This window comes from Leuciscus leuciscus (genome assembly GCF_965113295.1).
Source record: "Leuciscus leuciscus genome assembly, chromosome: 3".
In the NCBI taxonomy this organism is placed as follows: Eukaryota; Metazoa; Chordata; class Actinopteri; order Cypriniformes; family Leuciscidae; genus Leuciscus; species Leuciscus leuciscus.
This window is the reverse complement of record NC_138727.1, coordinates 6,258,067-6,277,031: the sequence shown is the minus strand read 5'-3', so window position 1 is coordinate 6,277,031 and position 18,965 is coordinate 6,258,067. Positions and strand designations below refer to the sequence as shown.

General features: G+C 36.2%; 1 protein-coding gene across 2 annotated transcripts in view; it reads left to right on the top strand.

Annotated features, from left to right (window-relative positions):
• The window catches only part of pard3ba (par-3 family cell polarity regulator beta a), a 176,255-nt gene that overhangs the window by 88,323 nt on the left and 68,967 nt on the right, over nt 1-18,965 (top strand). For both annotated transcript variants that reach the window (XM_082163761.1, XM_082163760.1), the window contains exons 12-15: nt 2,830-3,003; nt 11,964-12,093; nt 15,683-15,812; nt 16,831-16,943. In XM_082163761.1, coding sequence (XP_082019887.1) covers nt 2,830-3,003; nt 11,964-12,093; nt 15,683-15,812; nt 16,831-16,943 — 547 coding nt within the window. The remainder of the gene's footprint in view (nt 1-2,829; nt 3,004-11,963; nt 12,094-15,682; nt 15,813-16,830; nt 16,944-18,965) is intronic.

Here is an 18,965-nt window from a genome sequence, read left to right as displayed (position 1 = left end):
AATTTAGTACTTAAACAGTACTTAAAAAGCAACTTTTAAATTGTATTTTTTTTTAAATCTAATATATTATCTAATTATTTGAGCTTTATTTCAATTAAAAAGGAGATTTAATAGTTTTAGTTGTATTGAACAATAACAACACTGGTGAAAAAAAAAAAAAAGTGTATTATTTAATGTTAACTATTGCATTAACTACTTTAAGGCCTATTTAAATTCAAAGTAAACACTTGCTTTACGTAATATGAATGATAAATTCACACAAAATTATTTGACACCCTAAAATATACATTCATAAGGCATAGTTGTCGCCCTGTTAAATGTTCCAAATATTGTATTAGTTTGTAATTAACACTATGTTTTGGGAAGCAATAATACAAATCTTGCTTACATTTTGTAGAGTACACCATAGTATGCTCACTGTGATTCACCCAAAGTGGCCTCAAACTAAAAAAACAAAACAAAACAAAACAAAAGTAGATTTATGCTGAATTTACGGGTTATGCTGTATCTGTTGTAATAGGTGAACCTTAGCAAGTGTCGTCAGAGAGATATGAATACTCGTCTCCTGTCCTCAATCAGTCCAGTCAGGCAGCAGGTGGTGTGTGTGTGTGTGTGTGTGTGTGTGTGTGTGTGTGTGTGTGTGTGTGTGTGTGTGTGTGAAGATAAGGCCACATCTACTGGCCCCTATCAGCACTCCAGTGGAGAGCGCGCTGCATCACAGGCCTCCATCAGAGAGACGCTCAAAGAAATAGACATTTTCAAAGGCTGAGCTCTTCATTTGACTTTTCACTCGCATTCTGTTGCTCCTCAAGCACTCCAAGATTGAGATAAAATGGGCATGAATTTAAAAGCTCCATAATTTCTAGAATAAATGATCGGAATGCAATTACTCTGCTTAGTAATAAAGAAAAAAACATGTCGTAGGCTATCTTTGGAGCTATCTTCATGAGGTGGCGTCCTTCACGAGGGCTTTAAAAAGCCGTCTTGGGTTGTGATCTTCCAGACGCTCTGCTTGTGTATGCATGAGTATGTTTTCTCAATAGACGGGCACAAGTGTTTGTGTCCGTTCTGCCTGAGACCCCCCCTCCCAGGTCGGTATCAGTGGTCTGCGGTCAGTGACCCCCGCTCTAGGGTCAGGATCATCCGCCGTGACACAGACTCTCAGGAGTCTTTAGCGGCTCCAGTGGCTTTTAGCTGCTAATCTCTTTTGTTCCTCCTCAGCTGAGTTTTATTTAGGAAACCACAGCTGTGAACCTTAATCCAATTCACTCCGGCCTGGTCCTTTCACACTAATGATATGCATCTGTAATTGTATCTGGATTCATACTGGGATGCATTAAACATTTAACAGTGGGGCTAGACACTGCATAAATGTTTTTAAATCACACTATAGGGCGTTAGTGCTGGGAGTAGCTAGCTAAAAGTAGCACTGCTACTAACTTAACTACATGTTGTAACGTGACAGTTAAGAGTAAATAGTGGAGGTTCATTGAAAAGTACAGATTCAAAAGAACAGTTCGTTCACACATCGGGTTAAAAGTATATTTAATGCTGTCATCTTGAATGAGATGTGTATGTTATTACAGTGTTTTTGTATTACATTTCTTTTAGTTATTTTTTTGTGCTTAATTATACTGCTCTTGATATATAGGTACATTTTATATATTATAGTTATAAAAAACATTTAAGAACTTTTAATCGTATTAATCTGTCTGTATCTAGTACTATGAAATTAATTGTATTTTTTTCATTCAGTTTTTTTATATTTAATTTTAAATTCTGCTCTGAATTTATTGGTAAATTATATTATCTTACATTGAAAATGTAAGCACTGCCATGATGATTTATAATTGTTTTTATTGAGGTTTTGTTTCATTTGGTATTTTTATTTTTTATATTTAATTTGAAATATGCCATTGAATTTATAGGAAAATTATATATCTTATTATAGTGAAAATTTAAGAGCTTTTCAATACATCTATAACTAGTACTATGGTGTAGTTCAGTTTTTTTTATTATTATTTAATTTTGGCACTGAATCTGTAGGTAAATTAATGTATATATCTACCTATTTTAAATATATATATATATATATATATATATATATATATATATATATATATAATTTGTATATAATAATGTATAATATGTGACCCTGGACCACAAAACCAGTCGTATGTGTAATTTTTTTTAAATTGAGATTTATACATCATCTGAAAGCTGAATACATAATCTTTCCATTGATGTATGGTTTGTTAGGATAGGACAATATTTGGCCGAGATATAACTATTGAAAATCTGGAATCTGAGGGTACAGAAAAATCTAAATATTGAGAAAATCGCCTTTAAAGTTGTCCATTTCTATTGGCGATAGTGCTGCATCCATTCACAAAAATAAATGTTTTATATATTTAAGGTGTGAAATTTACAAAATATCTTCATGGAACATGATCTTCACTTAAAATCCTAATGATTTTTGGCATAAAAGAAAAATCTATAATTTTGACCCATACAATGTTTTGTTGGCTATTGCCACAAATATACCTGGTTTTGTGATCCAGGGTCACATATAATGTATATGAGTGTGTACAGTAGTACTACAGTAAAAATATAAGTGCATTAAAAATATTAATATGTTTATAACCACTATGATTTGGGACTCAATAATAAAAATAGTACAAACTTTAATAAAGTTAGTGTAGTGCTTAATGTAGTTATTAGATGACGACTTTTTAGAAAATACTTTTTTCCACAGACGTTTAACTACTATAAATTCTGAGTAGCTCTCCGTGTTGAGTAACATTGGTGTTTGTCTTGCCTTGTTTGCAGGATGGTCGCTTGCGTATCAATGACCAGCTGGTAGCTGTTAACAGTGAATCCCTGATCGGACGCTCCAACCACGATGCCATGGAAACCCTGCGGTACTCCATGTCGACTGAAGGGAACATGAGAGGAACCATCCAGCTGGTGGTTCTGCGTGCTCTGGAGCGCTCGCCTGCACAGGTATGCCCAGTACCTGTACCGTACCATGTGTACCACTACAGACCGCTTACCCGCAGGGCCTCTGAACCCAGGTCACTGACCACAGCCCACCGGCATCACCACTATCGGCATCACAGGCTATCAGGTGACCTCTGAATGGTAGGCCCTGTTTACACCTGGTATTAAGATGTGTTTTGGTCGATCTGATCACATGTAGACGAGGCAGACACATTCCTGTTCATACCTTAATCTGTCTCTTTTGTCCACTTTCAAGCACTTCTGTCCTGATATCTTTAAGGGGAGGGTCTATGGGCGGGTAAATGTATGGGTTTTTCAAACCTTTCAATCTAATGGACAAAATAAGCTCTCGCAATTTACATATAAACACAAAAGGGGAACTAAACGGAAAACATACGGAGAGCAGCAGATTTAGTTTCTGCGCTGTAAGTGTGTTAGAAATAGTGGTCGACCGATATTGGTTTTTTGATGGCCGATGCCGATATCTTAGAGAGCAGAATGGCCGATGGCCGATATATTTTTATTATATATTTATTTTAATCAATATTTTATACATTTGAAATAAATTTAAAAACAAATCTTTAAAATAAACATGCTTATACTTTAGATGGCAACTTCTTGAATCTGCAATCCTATTACAGTATTTTTCACAAATAAAGTAATTGTTTAAAAATATATGAATATGTGAATAAAAAGTAAGTAAACACTGTAACATTGCACTCAGTAATCTGGTCATATTGTGCGCACTGGTAATCATATTTTTTTCAAATAAAGACAAGGTAACGCTAATATTACATACAGCACACAGTGAAAACGATATGAATATGACACAGTGGGCAACTGGATATAGCACAGCATATTTTAAAATGAAGGATTTAAAGTTTTTCGATCACGTCTCCTGTGAAGCTGATCTTCTGTTCGCATTCACTCACTTCGCACGGACCGACCGTCACTCGCACTAACACGTTTATCAGGCGACAAATGCACACTTCATAAGATATCACAGCTGAATTCCATTAAATCTGCAGGGTTTGTGAAATTAAATGTTTATTAGATATTCAGAGATTTGTTTAAGTGATGTAGATGCCCATTTGCTGAATGTTGACAGTAAATGAGAAAGTATTTTAGCCTGATTGTTTGCCTTTTCTGTAACAAATAATATAAAAGCAACACTTTACTTTTTCGCATACCATTTACTTTCTTTGTTTACCAGTTCTTTCTAACAAAGTATTAGACTGACAGAGATCGTAAACTAATGAAGACGGAGAATGTGAGTGAGCGCTGTGTGTGTGATCAGGCGCTGCCGTTCTCTTCTCAGGCGCTGGTGTTCTCAGCGACGCCCGTCAAAATAAAAGTCTGGAGCGGCGTCAAAATAAAAGTCCCGCTTCCAACACATCGGCCAATCAGAAAAACTTATCTGCCGATATTTTAAAAGTGCCAAATATCGGCCTTGGCGATATATCGCTCGACCACTAATTAGAAATCAGGAATGGTGAGAGAACATTGTGCTTGGTACATTTTACTTCTTCAAACCAAACTTGGATCTGAATGCCGACAAAGTTAAATCCCGTCTGGCTAGCGCTCTTCCAATAATGTAAGCCAGTAGGGGGAGAGAAGACGGTCTTTTGTGGCTGTTCGAACGCATTCGACCACATGAGTGTTTACGCTACGAAAGCAATCCAGTTGAATGCGTGGTTGAAAGTGGACAAGCTCAAATATTTTTAGACCCCGTTTACACCTGTATTTAGCGTCGTCCACTTGTGATCCGATCGACCAAAACGCATCTTAATTCCAGGTGCAAACAGGGCCTTAGCTATTGTGCACAAGGAAACACACACACACACGCTGTGGCTGAAAGGGGAAAAATTGTTTTGACTTCCTCCTTATTCTAAGATTTAAATTACTTTAAATACTGTTGTTATCCTACAAGGAGCACAGAACATAGGCTTCTGATTAAAAAGCTGTGTGCCAATAAAAAGCTCATTGTCCCAGTTAAAAAAGCCAAACAAAATTGGGGTCTGTTATATGAGTTGCCATGTGAGTTATTGCAGTATCATTGTGGACATTGGGATGGAGGTCCTTGAAATTAAATCAGTATAGATCCATTTTTTTATTATTTTTGTTACACGTTGAAGATTGTTCTTTTCCTTGTTTTTCCTTGACTTCACGAGAAAGCGCTTGTTCTTCTCTCCTGCTTCCTGCTTTTATACTAACTTCGTGCACATGCTTGTACAGTATATTCATGTACTATTTTCACTTATTTATTAATGGAACATATACTTGTCAATGTCTGCTTTTCTTTTACTTCTTTTCTGTATCGCTGAAGTTTTCTTATTGAATAAAATAATCTCAAATCTTTGCATGCACTCTGTTTCCTTTTAACCCTCTGGGCTTTTCTTCCTGGATCTTCTCTGTTCTCTAAAGAGCATGTGTTGTCATACTTTTCTTTCTTTCAGCTTTTGAGAGATTTATCCAGTTCTTAAACTTTAAGAGTTGCTAGATAGAGTTGTGTAAGCAGTGTGTACACTACCGTTTAAAAAGTTTTGGGTCTGTAAGATTTTTTTAATATGTATTTTTTAAATGTATTTATTTATATTTTTATTCAGCAAAAATGCATTAAATTGACAGTGACAGTAAAGAACATCTATAAAATAAATGCTGTTCTTTTGAACTTTCTATGAATCAAATAATCCTTACATTTATCACTGTTTTTACAAACATATTTAAGCAGCACAACTGTTTTCAACATTGATAATAATAAGAAATGTTTCTTGAGCAGCAAATCAGCATATTATAATTATTTCTGAAGGATCTCAAGGATTCTGAATGAATAATGCTGAAAATTCAGCTTTGCATCACAGGAATTAAAAACATTTTGAAATATACTAGAGAAACTAATTATATATTAAAAAATTTTTTTTTTTTTTTACTGTATTTATAATTAAATAAATGCATTATTGGTGAGCACTGGACTTCTTTGAGAAACATAAAAAATTATTATAATAATGACCCCAAACATTTGAACGGTAGTGTATATGCTATATCTGATCAAAATATTCCGAAAATCACAAAAAATGAAATATTAAACTGAAAATTACAGGTGAACATTATATTTAAGAATGAGAAAGCATTAGAAAGCAAGAATCTGAGAAGCATAACATTGCATCAGATCAATGCATTTCAATTGAGTCTATATTCTCTTATAGGCACTTACAATATGCAATGTTAACCCATGCATTTCCACTAAACACCTGTTTGAAACCTTCAGTGTCTTTAGGTCTTCAGTGTATATATAGGTTTTGTTTGTGCTTGCATTAATGGGACACTCGCTCAGAAGTTTTTCCCTCTTTTAATATTGCCAGTTTTACATGTGTTTCAGGGGGTCCGCCATGTTCACTGGGGTCCCCCTTTTGTTAATGTGGTGGTAAGTTTAAGGAGTCACTCTGTGTATTAAAGACCCTGCATGATGATATCCTTGATAATAGATGCGGTTTCACATGATGAAATCAGACAAGTCAGCAAAAAAATTAAAATAAAATTTTACATACCGGTAACTCCAGTTGTATATATGGAAAAATATTGATCACTTCAGGAAATAGGTGTCTTTGTTATCTAAGCATATTTTTTCAGAAATAGGGTCATATTCAGTATATGTTTTTTCCTTTCTTTTATGGGAACTAGTGTTAACGCACATTTTGTTGGGGAGGTGGATCAATTTCCATGAGTCGGCAGCTCACTAAAACATAATTTTTCAACCAAGAGATAATAAAAAAAACTGCCGGAAGTTTTTCTTTTGATCTTCCCGAGGTCACATGGTAAAGTTTCTAAATGCTTAGAAGTATTCAAATGTGACTTGATTTGAATTTAAAGTCTTTGTATCCAAGGTTAAACTGGGATGGTTCATCAATTCCGACAGCTTCTCATCAACGTCCAATGAAAATGAAGACAAATAGTTATTGACTCCACTTTCAGCGGTCTGACTTTGGGTGGGTGAAGACTGGAGTATTATTGGGGAACATTAGCTTATCCTCAACCCAATCTAGTGGTAGAAAGATGGTGATCGGTGCGGGCGGTAATGACGCTCAATAGAAGGTGATGTGTCGCTGCGATGCATTCTTCATTAATCACATGCAGACGGAGCGATCAATATGCCATTAATCACCCAGACAGAGCTGAGTGATAAGAGAACGGAGTGGGAGGTTAGAGAATCAAAAGTGTTTGTGGACTAAACTTAATGAGATGGTTCCTCAATTCAAGAAAAAATACTGAAATCAAAATAATAATAAAAAAGTATAGAACCAATTAACATGGTATTATCATGGATTTTTGGACTTTGGTAATACTAGATTAATATTAGACAAAAAAGTGAATTTTCATACAATGGTATATTCAAAGTATTCCATCAATGTACCATGGTACCAGCACAGCACTTTTTGGTAATAATTTTTAATAATTTTATTTTATTATTTTCTGTAATTATCGCTACTGTACAAAAGTTTGGGGTCAGTAAGATCGTTTAATGTTTTTCAAAGAAGTCTCTTATACTCACCAAGGCTGCATGTATTGGATAGAAAAATACAGTAAAAACAGTAATATTGTGAAATATTATTACAATTTAAAGGAACTATTCTATTTGCATATATTTTAAAATCTAATTTATTCCTGTGATTTCAAAGCTGAATTACTCCAGTCACATGATCCTTCAGAAATCATTCTAATATGCTGATTTGCTGCTCAAGAAACGATTCGAATTATTATCAATGTTGAAAACGGCACAATATTTTTGAGGAAATCGTGATGCATTATTTTACAGGATTCTTAAATGAATAGAAAGTTCAAAAGAACAGCATTTATTTGAAATTTAATCCATTTAATGCATCCTTGCTGAATAAAAGTGTTAATTTCTTTAAAAAGAAAAGCAAACTATTGCACAGTAGAGTACTTTAGAGTACAATGATCTCATGTGAAACCTCCATCTTTGTTCCTCCTTCCTCGTTCTTCTCCTTCCTGTTTCTTCCCGCCCAGTCTGATATCTAATCCCGTTACCTCGCTGGATCTCCTCTTGCTCAGCAAGTTAATCAGATTACGCCATGGGTACCATGAATGAAAGGCAAATTTGGGGTTTTAATGAAAGGCTGCCCGGGGCTACCCTGAGGGTCCCTCACCTCAGCTCACCCTCTCACTGTTGCCCGTGTGAAGAGGGGAGGAGACATCCATGGGTTTAGGGGCTTGTTTTGTTGGCTCTTTGTCTTCGGCGGTGGACCCAAGCTCCCTTGTCATTGTTGTCTGATTAAGACGTGCAGCACAGTCTTTGAAGATGTCAGAGAGATTCTCTGTGTGTGTGTGTGTGTGTTGTTGTGGGAGTTGTACTCCAAAAACCAAAATGATATTTCACTGAATGACAATATGATCATGTTATAGACATGTTGACCGATGCAAGGAGAAATTGGCATTTTCTTCAGATGCTAGTGCTTGTCAAGGCATTGTAATGCAGTTGCTACTAGGGCGCTCTAGGTGGTTGTTTTTATTTTGTGGTTGCATTTTATCATCCACCAGGCAAAATTAATTCTTCTACTCAAGCCACATGATTTGAGATGTCATTCATGTCTGTTTCAGACATAGTGCTGCATGCAAGATTAGATTTAGTACTAGTTTTGCAAGATTAGTACTAGTGAAGGACGCTAATAAGGACGATGCAGCGGTAGAAGTCGGTTGGAGGTGAACATGTAAATCAATAATTTCGACTGTTTAAATTGACTTTTCATTTTTAGTTTCCCTCCGTCTGGATTCTAGCAGTCGCTGTCCCATCATTCTTCAAGTACCTTTTGATATTTTCCTGCCAGCTCTCTATTTTTGTGTTAGACACATGCCTACGTTAACCATTGTCAAGGCACAGATCACAGTAAAAGACAGTGAACATTTTTTTTAGCTTAGTCTCAGCATAGGGGGGGTTTAGAGTCGTTTTTATGACAAACATAATCTCTGAGGAGAAAGAGAGCCTGGGAATCAGTTGTGTTTGGTCCATTGATGATTCCTGTGCGTCTGGAGAGACAGCGAGCAGGAGGCAGATGACAAGAGTGACGTTTCCACGTGTAAAGAACCATCATCCCCGCTAATGACTGTCCTCCAGCTGAGGCTTAACGTCGGAACAAAAGAACGAGGCTTTCATCTGTTTCTCCCCGCCATGTGGAATAGTACGGTATGAATGCATTTAAGCACACTTTGATATGGTGATATCCTAATACCTTTCATGTCCGTCCAGTGAGCCTGAGCTGTGAGTAGTGTGTTTGCGTTTGTAGCATGTGGTTTGTATGACAGTATAAAGTCTACAGTGTTCCTCCTCTGGGTTAGCCGTCCATACTGTGACAGCTGTAGCTCCTTTGTCGTCTGAGAAGAATCCATCAGGACGCGTCATTCGGTGGCCTCACGTCTTCATATTGACACATGTTCCCGTATCTGTCTTGACTAGTACTGTCTGGCAGGATTGCCTTTGGCTTATGAATATTTCTAAATATGTCAGGGTTGCTTTTATCCTTTTGTCATTTACAGTTTGTTTTCAACAGATTTTTTTTATTTTTTATTTTTTTTCTAGATCAGGGTAGTTTTCTCACAATTTTTTTTGAGATGTCAATGTCTTTAAGTCTCTGCAGGTTTCCATCAAAACATGCACATTTTTACACTACCACTGAAAAGTTTGGGGTTCGTAAGGTTTTTAAAAAAAAAAGTAAAATACTTTTATGGTCACCAAAGCTGCATTTATTTGACCAAATGACAGTAAAAATATTAATGTTGTTAAATATTACAATTTAAAATAAATAAAAATTTTGCTTCGCTGTGATGCGAAGCATCATTACTCCAGTCTTCAGTGTCACATGACCCTTCAGAAATCATTCTGATATGCTAATTTGCTGCTCAGAAAACATTTATTATTATTATTATCCATGTTTAAAACCATGTTGTCATTTTAATATTTCGATGAATATAAAGTTCAAAAGAACAACATTTATTTGAAATTCAAATCTTTTGTAACATTATCAATGTCTTTACTGTCACTGTAGGTCAATTTAATGCATCATTTCTGAATAAGAGTATTTATTTATTTCCCACCTCAAAAAAATATACAGATCCAAAACTTTTGAGCGGTAGTGTAGGTTGCTTGCATTCAGGTATGGAGCATCATGTGTCGTGCTACTTTTGATGAAAATGACAAGACTTGGAAAAAAACTAAATGTTTATTTACGCTCATGTAAACCCGTTTATTGGTCCAAATGGGTGTTTCCGCCAGAACGAGTGAAGGTCTCTGCGTGTTACTATCTTTCCGCGTGGCAAAGTAATTTAATTCCATTTAAGCTTTTATCTGACTCCATTTTATATCTGACTCCATTTTATCATGACCTCAAATTTAAGTTATATTGCCAATTGGTTATTGGTCAGTATTATAATAGTTTAGCAATACATTTGATTGTTCTATTTAACTCTTTACTTATATTTTACCCGTTCCTATTAGGAAGCTATGTCGCTCAGAGGTCCTCACGTCTTGTTTAACGTGGGTCTCATGATCACAATCTCGCCAGCTTCGGTCACTAAACAGAGGTAATTGCTATATACCTGAGATCGGTCGCATTCACGCTTACACAATCAAAGATACTTTGGTATAGCCCCAGTGATTGCATACAATTGGCCACTACTACAGATATAAGTCAACCAACTTTACTCGTCTTATTATAGCTTTGGGTTGGCGATGCCGTGGTTTCCCACGTACACTTATCTAAAGTAACATTAAACTAAAACAGAGGTAAGACACACCCAGATTTAGGTTGGTCAAGCAGCACTTTTGCTGCCCTAAACGGAAATTCACTTCTTGTCTTTGCAAAACACGTACACTTGAATTAGTGCCAGATATTAGTTTTCACTAATCTGTCGCAAAACTTGCGGTAACATACGAATCCGTTTAATCTACTTGGGAAAACAATTTAAGATTCAGTCGGAATAAAATCAAATGTAACAATTTATTATGTCAGGTAAATATATCATGCCAAATTTCATAATCAGTTCAAAGATAATAAATACAAAACATCAAATGCTCTGGAATAAAGAGAAAGGATGCGAACCTGACATTAGAAAATACATGATGCTGAGAGTCTCGGCCACTCTCAGCATCACAGGCTAATTTGAGCTACAAATCGCCCAGAGCCTCTTGTTGCAATTCATTATATACCCAGACCAAGACAGAAACATCTTTCACATGGAAACATTTACTAACAATGGGAATTTGCATTCAGAGTTTACACCTTTCGGGAGCAGGAGGCCATTTGCCTGGAAGACACACCCTCTTCTGTGTCCGAGTGATCTCTAAACTCTTAAATACCTTATTACCTTTTGGTTTACTTCTTTGTGAATGAGACCTTTGTACCAGTCGCACTGAGACATTTCAAATGATACCAAACGTGTAATTCTGTATGATACATTAAACCATATAGATTCTTGGGTGAATTTTGGTGATCTCAGCATGAGAGAGAAGGAATGGGGGAAGAGGGAAAGAGATGGAGATTAGGATGATGCTGAGGTGAGACTTGCGTCTCGAATGGTGCACAAGAGTGAGTTCAAATGTTAATTTCCTTTGTTCTCTCAGAGAGTTGCCCTCTTTTCCAGTTTTTTTCCAGTCTTTCACTCCATTATGTGAATACACTTGAATGTAAATTTCAATACATTTCATGCATGCATGTGAGGGTAAGTTGAGAGTAAGTAAACCATTTTTGAGTGAACTCCAATTCCTTTACCTTGTTTTATTGTACTGCATGGCAAGTTTCCTCTTGTTGACAGTCTGACAGCATGAGCCAAACATGGAACAGATATGGACGTTTGTCACCATGCTTTAAAAATGTCTGTGTTTGTTGTCAAGCCTTTCTCCCCATTAGCATCTTCCAGATCATTAATTCTCTCAAAATTTTGCTCTCTTCTAGGAAATTCAGGAAGACAGTCAATCTCTCCCTAGAAACGACTCACCTGTTCATCATCATCCTAACAGCAACTACACCAACAGTTCCATGCCACCATCCACAGCGAACAGCCGTATGTACGAAGCTGCTCCTGGTAAGTGCTCATAAGCCTCACATGCATTGATTAAATTGCTGGAGGTCACAGAAAGTTGCTGTACTGTTAGTTCCTACCAGAGCATGTGAGGAGAGTGGTAATATTTCCTCCAGAGCGCCTTTCTGAAGATTCTGCTCAGGGCCGCTCGCTCGCTCAACCCAGAATGCCCTTTGTGATATGCTGGTTTGAGAATATGTGAAATAAGCAATAGCTCTAAGGTTATGGAGTTCAAATATTGTTTTAATTAAGTTGCGAACCTTATACATAAATGCAAAGTAAACATCTAAATTTAAAATGAAGGAGAAGAAATTGAAGGGGTGTGTGGAGAAGCAAAGATTCATTTTGTGATAAACTCACAGTGAAGTTCTTTTTCGTTCTTTGCTTAGGGGTAAAAAGAAGTTTGAAATACTGTTAAAGCAATATATTGTTAACAAACATACCGATGCCGTCTACTCTGATGAGAGCGTCGTTTAGTGTGACCCGTGCTGGAAAAATGAGTCGCAATGAGCACATTTTTATTTAAAACCACAGCATTACATACAATACAGTATGGCATTGAGTTTTAACATGTTAGTCCATTATGTTTCCATAATATTGACAATTCTTCAAAACTTAATTATATCGTACACATTATACAGAGAATGAAAAAAAAATACACCTAGTACAGGGGGAGGAAAAAATAAATAATAATAAAATAAAGAAATAAAGAAATAAAAATAAAGAAATGGAGAAAGGCAGAGATGAACACAGGGTGGATATGACAGTATAACTCATGATCAACTCCCATACTTTTTGAATCCAGGCATTGTATGATGGAGGGTCAGGTTTGAACCATCTGCATGTAATACACTTAATGGCTGCAGCAAGTAAAATTTGTAATAAATATATTTTAGCTCTACCCTCAAGGCCCTCTGGACGCACACCTAGAAGGGCTATTATGGGGTCTTCTGGGATTTCATAATGGAAGATTTCTTTAAGGGCATCAAATATATCTTTCCAGTAATTTCTTAATTTTGGACATGACCACAAGATATGCAATGAGCACATTTTAAGCAAATTTATTTTCACATTCCCTATTAAAACACCTTCAAAATGATGTATGATTTGTTGGAATCGGACAAAACATGATTGCTGACTCTATCGACTTCAAACAGGTGTAGCTCAAAGTCAATTTTGAGAAAAATCGAGTTAAAGTTTTCTGAAGGTTCCAAAACAAAATCACCTAGCAACCATACCTTAAAATCCCTGGTAATAACACCAAGTCAAACCCAAATATCTATAGAAAAAAAATTTTATTCAACTTTTTTCCCCATGATACCACAATATTAAGACCTACTGTACCGCATGGATCTAATATGATGTTACACATCAAATGATATTCCCCAACAGTAAATATAACGTCCACTTAAGACATAACAGATAGCCTAATGTGTGTGTGAATACTCACCAAAACAGACATTTTTAAATACTGTTATTCTGTGTAGGCTATGTGTATATCGGGATCGCGTGCCGTCTGAGGTGCACGAGTAAGATCGCTTCGGATCTGTCAGTCAGCGCGAGTAAGATCGTTTTGTTTACATCAGCATGAGTTTAAACATCACATTTCATTGGTTCAGACTCATGCCGTCGAGAATTTGCTGTGAATATTCACAAAGTTGGAATTTGCGCTTTTAAAACGATACCAAACAAAGGGAAAAAAACGTATAAATAAGGATACTTTTAGATGTTTAATTGGTATTTGGAGCATTGGGATCACTAGACAAGGTCTTAACACATTTTTGTGACCCTCAAATCATTTTTCACTTGTTTTGCCTGTAGCTTGTAATTAGTCCATGCGCATTACAACAAAGTTTTCCAACATGAGTCACATATGTAAATATTTGCTGCACACTTTCCTCTCAATAACAAAATAAACATAAAACAAAAACAACAGCGATGAGAAAACAGCACGAGGTCTGCAATTCGGCACTCCAGTCATGTCACCTTTAATTTAAACCATTTATACGAAATTGCTTTAAAGCCACAAATATCATAACTGTTATCTATAGGCCTGCTGTAATGAGATATTTACGAAGTTCATCACAAACAGAAAGACGAATGAACGTTTGCTTGAGCGACTGAAGGTAGTGCACTGGCATGGAGTGAAATATTAAGCGTCACACCGCTCCGCTTCGCGCACATGCTCTGGTTCTTACTGGGCTTCCTAGACATCTGAGGTTTCCAACTGGATCATGTGACGGATCACATTGTTTCGCATGATCGCTTTGGTGGTGGTCGCCAAATCACGTTCTGTGTGATTGCACCTTCACTTATCGAGTGCATTTTTAACAGCACACCAAATGACAAAAGTAATTGCTTTTATATAATGTTAAGTGCTTTCATCTAAATTCTCTCACTGTTAAAGAAACAAAAGAAATTGATCAGTGCTCAGCAATAGAAAGCATGCGTTCATCATCAACACCACGTGAAGAGAGCTTTGCTCCTCTGTAAGAGTACCAAATGAGTTCATTTTCTCTGCCGCCTCATTTTCCATGCCAGCGTAGCTTTCCATTAGCTTTTTCGACTTATACAAGTTGGAAATCTGCCCATCTCATCAATAGGGATGAAAAAGCCAATGACGATATTTTTGCTACGTTCCCTTCCGTTTTTATGCAACGCGGCCTGACCTTGAAATCATTAAGCTGATGAAATGGATTCTAAGTGGGCCTTATTAGCATACTCGCAATTGTGCCGAGCGCTCGAGAACGGATAACAAACTGTTTTAAATTCACACTATTCTTTCCCCGCGCTCTCCAGAGATTTGCTGTGCCAACACAAAAGGCTTTTTCCATGTTTTTTGGAAACCATTGTTTACTGATTAGCGTCTCTTGTCCGTCAAAGTATGTGACTGTACTTTAGTCGCACAAAGAGGGATGTGATATTTACACGCATCTCATTTTAAATTCAGATTACTTTCCATGCTTGTTTCAGTTAGATTTGGTCAAATCTGGAAAAACAAACAAAAAAACATTCAAACAGAACTCGTACAAATGCCATTTTGTTGAGTTTTAACAAGGTATAGTTTTTAATGACGTGTTTTTACCAGCATTAATATTTCATGTCACTGCATATGACAGTCACTCTGGACTCACGAGATGATAAATGTCTAAATGGTGGAAGAAACTGGGACAGTAGTGCAGAACATTGAGCAGTAATGGAGATATTTCAGTGTTAGTGCTAGCATTGATCTGAACATCGTGTGGTCATTGAGAAAGGTCTCAAACACAGCCGTGTGTGTTTTTATCTCAACTGAGTGAACCTGGTCAAGTGTGTCTTATTCCTCATAATGGCAGGATTTTCAGTTTTTCAGAAAGAAATAACTCACCCTCATGTCATTTCAAACCTGTATGGCTTTATATTTCTCAGTGGAATGCAAAAGGACATGTTAGTCAGGTTGCACATTGCTTTTTCATACAATAGAAGTGAACTACGGCTATTGAGCTCTAAAACTGACAAAAACACAAATCTTTTGAATCCATACAATGGCTTTGTGTGATGGACATCAGCTCTAATAATGGTATATAACATTAAATCTCATATTTCCAAACAGCTCCACACAGATCCCATGGCGAAAGACATGAACTGCCGGAGGAGGACTACGATGAAGATGATTTCCCCCCTCCGCCTTCTGATCAGGACCTGCTGGAAACAAACCTTCTGCACAAACACCAACAAGATCGGTTAGTTATAGAGCTCAGAATAACATCAGAGATAATAACCGTAGTTCATAGAATTTCTTTGAGTTCTCTTATCATGAAGCCAGATAATCTGGTACTTTGATCAACGCTCAGTATCCTGAAGGCTTATTTCAAAGACTTGAACACAATGATACCATGTAGAATAATTATTTATGCCATTTATCTAGTTGTGCCATCAGATATTAATTCAAATACCTAATGTTGTCCACTTACATATTCTTATTTACTTGTATACTTACATATACACACACACACACACACACACACACACACACACACACACACACACACACACACACACACACACACACACACACACACACACACACACACACACACACACACACACACATAGAAACAATCATATATAAAATGGTGGACAGAAATGAAATTAATTTTGATTGTAAATACTCTTGTATTTAAGTACTAAAAACATATATGAAATTTCTTAAGATAATACTTATATGCTGCAAGGATGCATTACATTGATCAAAATTGACTGTAAAGACATTTATAAAGTTTCTGTTTCAAATAAATGCTGTTCTTTTAAACTTTCTTTTGTTCTTTTAAACTAAAGCAGCACAACTGTTTTCAACATTGATAATAATAAGAAGAAGAAATGTTTCTTGAGCAGCAAATCAGCATATTATAATTTCTAAAGGATCATGTGACACTGAAGACTGGAGTAATGATGCTGAAAATTAGATTTGTCTCACAGGAGGAAATTATATTTCAAATATAAAACAGTTCTTTTAAATTGTAATAGTATTTCATAATATTACTATTTTTTAGTGTATTTAGATCAAATAAATGCAGCCTTGGTGAACATCAGAGGCTTCATTCAGAAACTTAATTCCCAAACTTTTGTATTTTATGTTTTAAACTTTTATACTACCGCATTACATGATGGTGCTTAGATATTAGATCAACCAAACTCACTTGTGAAAAACAATTAGCATTGCGATCAAGAAGTTTTTTTTTTTTTTTATCTGTCTTGTAGGGCTGAAATGGATCCTGTTTCCTATGTGAACAACCCCAACAACCAACAATACCCTCAACGACAGAAAGTCCCAGAATACTCCAACAACAGGTCCTCTAAGAGCATGGATTTAGGTACGGAAAAACACACACATACACCACATCTACCAGAAACTACCCACAAAATAATGTCCGGATAAAATAAACTACATCTTGTGGACATAGTTTTAACACCCAACTCAATTAAGCAAGGCTGACCAGCACAAATATATATACGCAAAATCAGCAATTCCCCATCTAACAGACCGGTTTTGAGTGCTAGTACTACCACAATCTAGCATACTATACTGGGACTGTTCAGACTGCACCCTGACAATGACTTGAAGTGCTACTTCTGTGCATTTATCGCTTGGTTAACTTAGATTGTGGGAGGTTGGTCAATAAGACGCAGGTTTTCTGAAGTGAAATAGTGTGTGTTACAGTGTTGCAACTGTTCTTAAAGCCTTATAGAAAAACCTAAAGGTTATACTGAGACTTTTTAAGGTTTTGGTCTGTATTTCTGAACATAGTGGAAGCCGATTGCCTTCAGTGCAAAATAAAGCCCTATAGCTACACATTTCCCAGTATTCGCCATGGATGACCCTGATAACTTATCCTCTCTCTTTTCCACCGGCTCCGGAAACATGAGGGATATTTCTGTGCTCCACAATGGGAAGTTTTCGCCCGTTTCCAATTACATTTCATTAGGGTGGAGTATTGGCTTCAGCGCCACTGCCACTGCGCTAATCTCCTCGCTGCTGAAAGCTGATTGGTTTTCATTACCCACATCTCATAGTGTCTTGCTTTGCTGCCATCTTTTATCCTCCATCCAGACCTTTTCCCCTCTATTTATTTCTTTATCTTTCTCTCTCACTTTTTCGTTTTGTTCTTTAAGTTACTCTTTCAATTTTTCTGTGTAGGCTAGGCTTTGTGGCCTGTGGTTCAGTTGCTGTTTCTTTTTGTCCTTGTCTTTGACCTTTTTTTCATTTATTTTTGTCCTTTTTTATTTAGATTTAAATGAATACACTATTTATGTAGTTTTAAACTGAATAAATGTAAGTCTTTAAAAATGTCCTTAAGAAGAATAATCATATTGTTACATAGGCATCAGCATTAGGTCATTCACTAAAAAAATTATAACTTTCATAATTTTTAGATATATAATTTTTTATGTATTGTTATTTTTCATATTTCTATATTTCATATTTTATTTTTCATTTAACATTCAAAATAAAACCATAGTAATTAAAAAAAAGGATTGTTCATTAAAGTTACATATTAATAATAATTTAACAAAAAAGTGCCTCAATTTATAGGGTGCATTATGTGGTTGCTTTTATTTTGTTTAAACTAAATTATTTAAAGTTTTCAATTTCGAGTCTTAGATAAAGCTGTATAATGCATGCCAAATTCAAAAACGATTCCCATCAAAGGGATTGTTTTTGGAGGGTTTTTGGGTAATGGATTTCCAGTCAGGGTCATCTGTAATGCGACTGAAGTTGAGAGCAATTTCAGACATTTACTCTAGCATTAACCGCTGTCAGAGTAATACAGGTCATTTATATCCAAATACAAAAATAGCCAGCATATTTATTCATTGTAAATTACAAGCATTCTACAAACCTTTAAGGTAATATATCCATCACCCAAGGGTCCACTTTTCTTGTCCTCAAGATGCTTAATTTCAGTCTGGCTAATGTTTTCCTCTGTGATATTGCGAAACGTTGAAAGACAAAGGTTTTCTTCAGTCAAGCGTGATCCCTATGAAAGATTTGGCTGGAGTTTTGGCTCGGCTCGAGTCTCTCAGAAAGAGCTTTATCCTGCCAGTCGCATCATTAGCAGCTGTATGTGTTTTTCTGGGCAGGAGTTCATGTGAAAATGCTCTTAATTTCTCATTTGCTGATTGCTTTCAGGCCATTTACCTTTACTGTTATGCAAAAGTGCAATACACTAGCCAAATGGGGTTTTATCGGAATATGTAGCCTATAACTATTTTTTATTTTTCTGCAGAATATTTTAGTGAAAAACCCACATTTAATGCTGAACTGTTGTGGCTGGATGCCAGGTCACAGTGGTCCTAAACAGAGGTTCTGTGTGGATCGCTAGAAGGCACTGGGT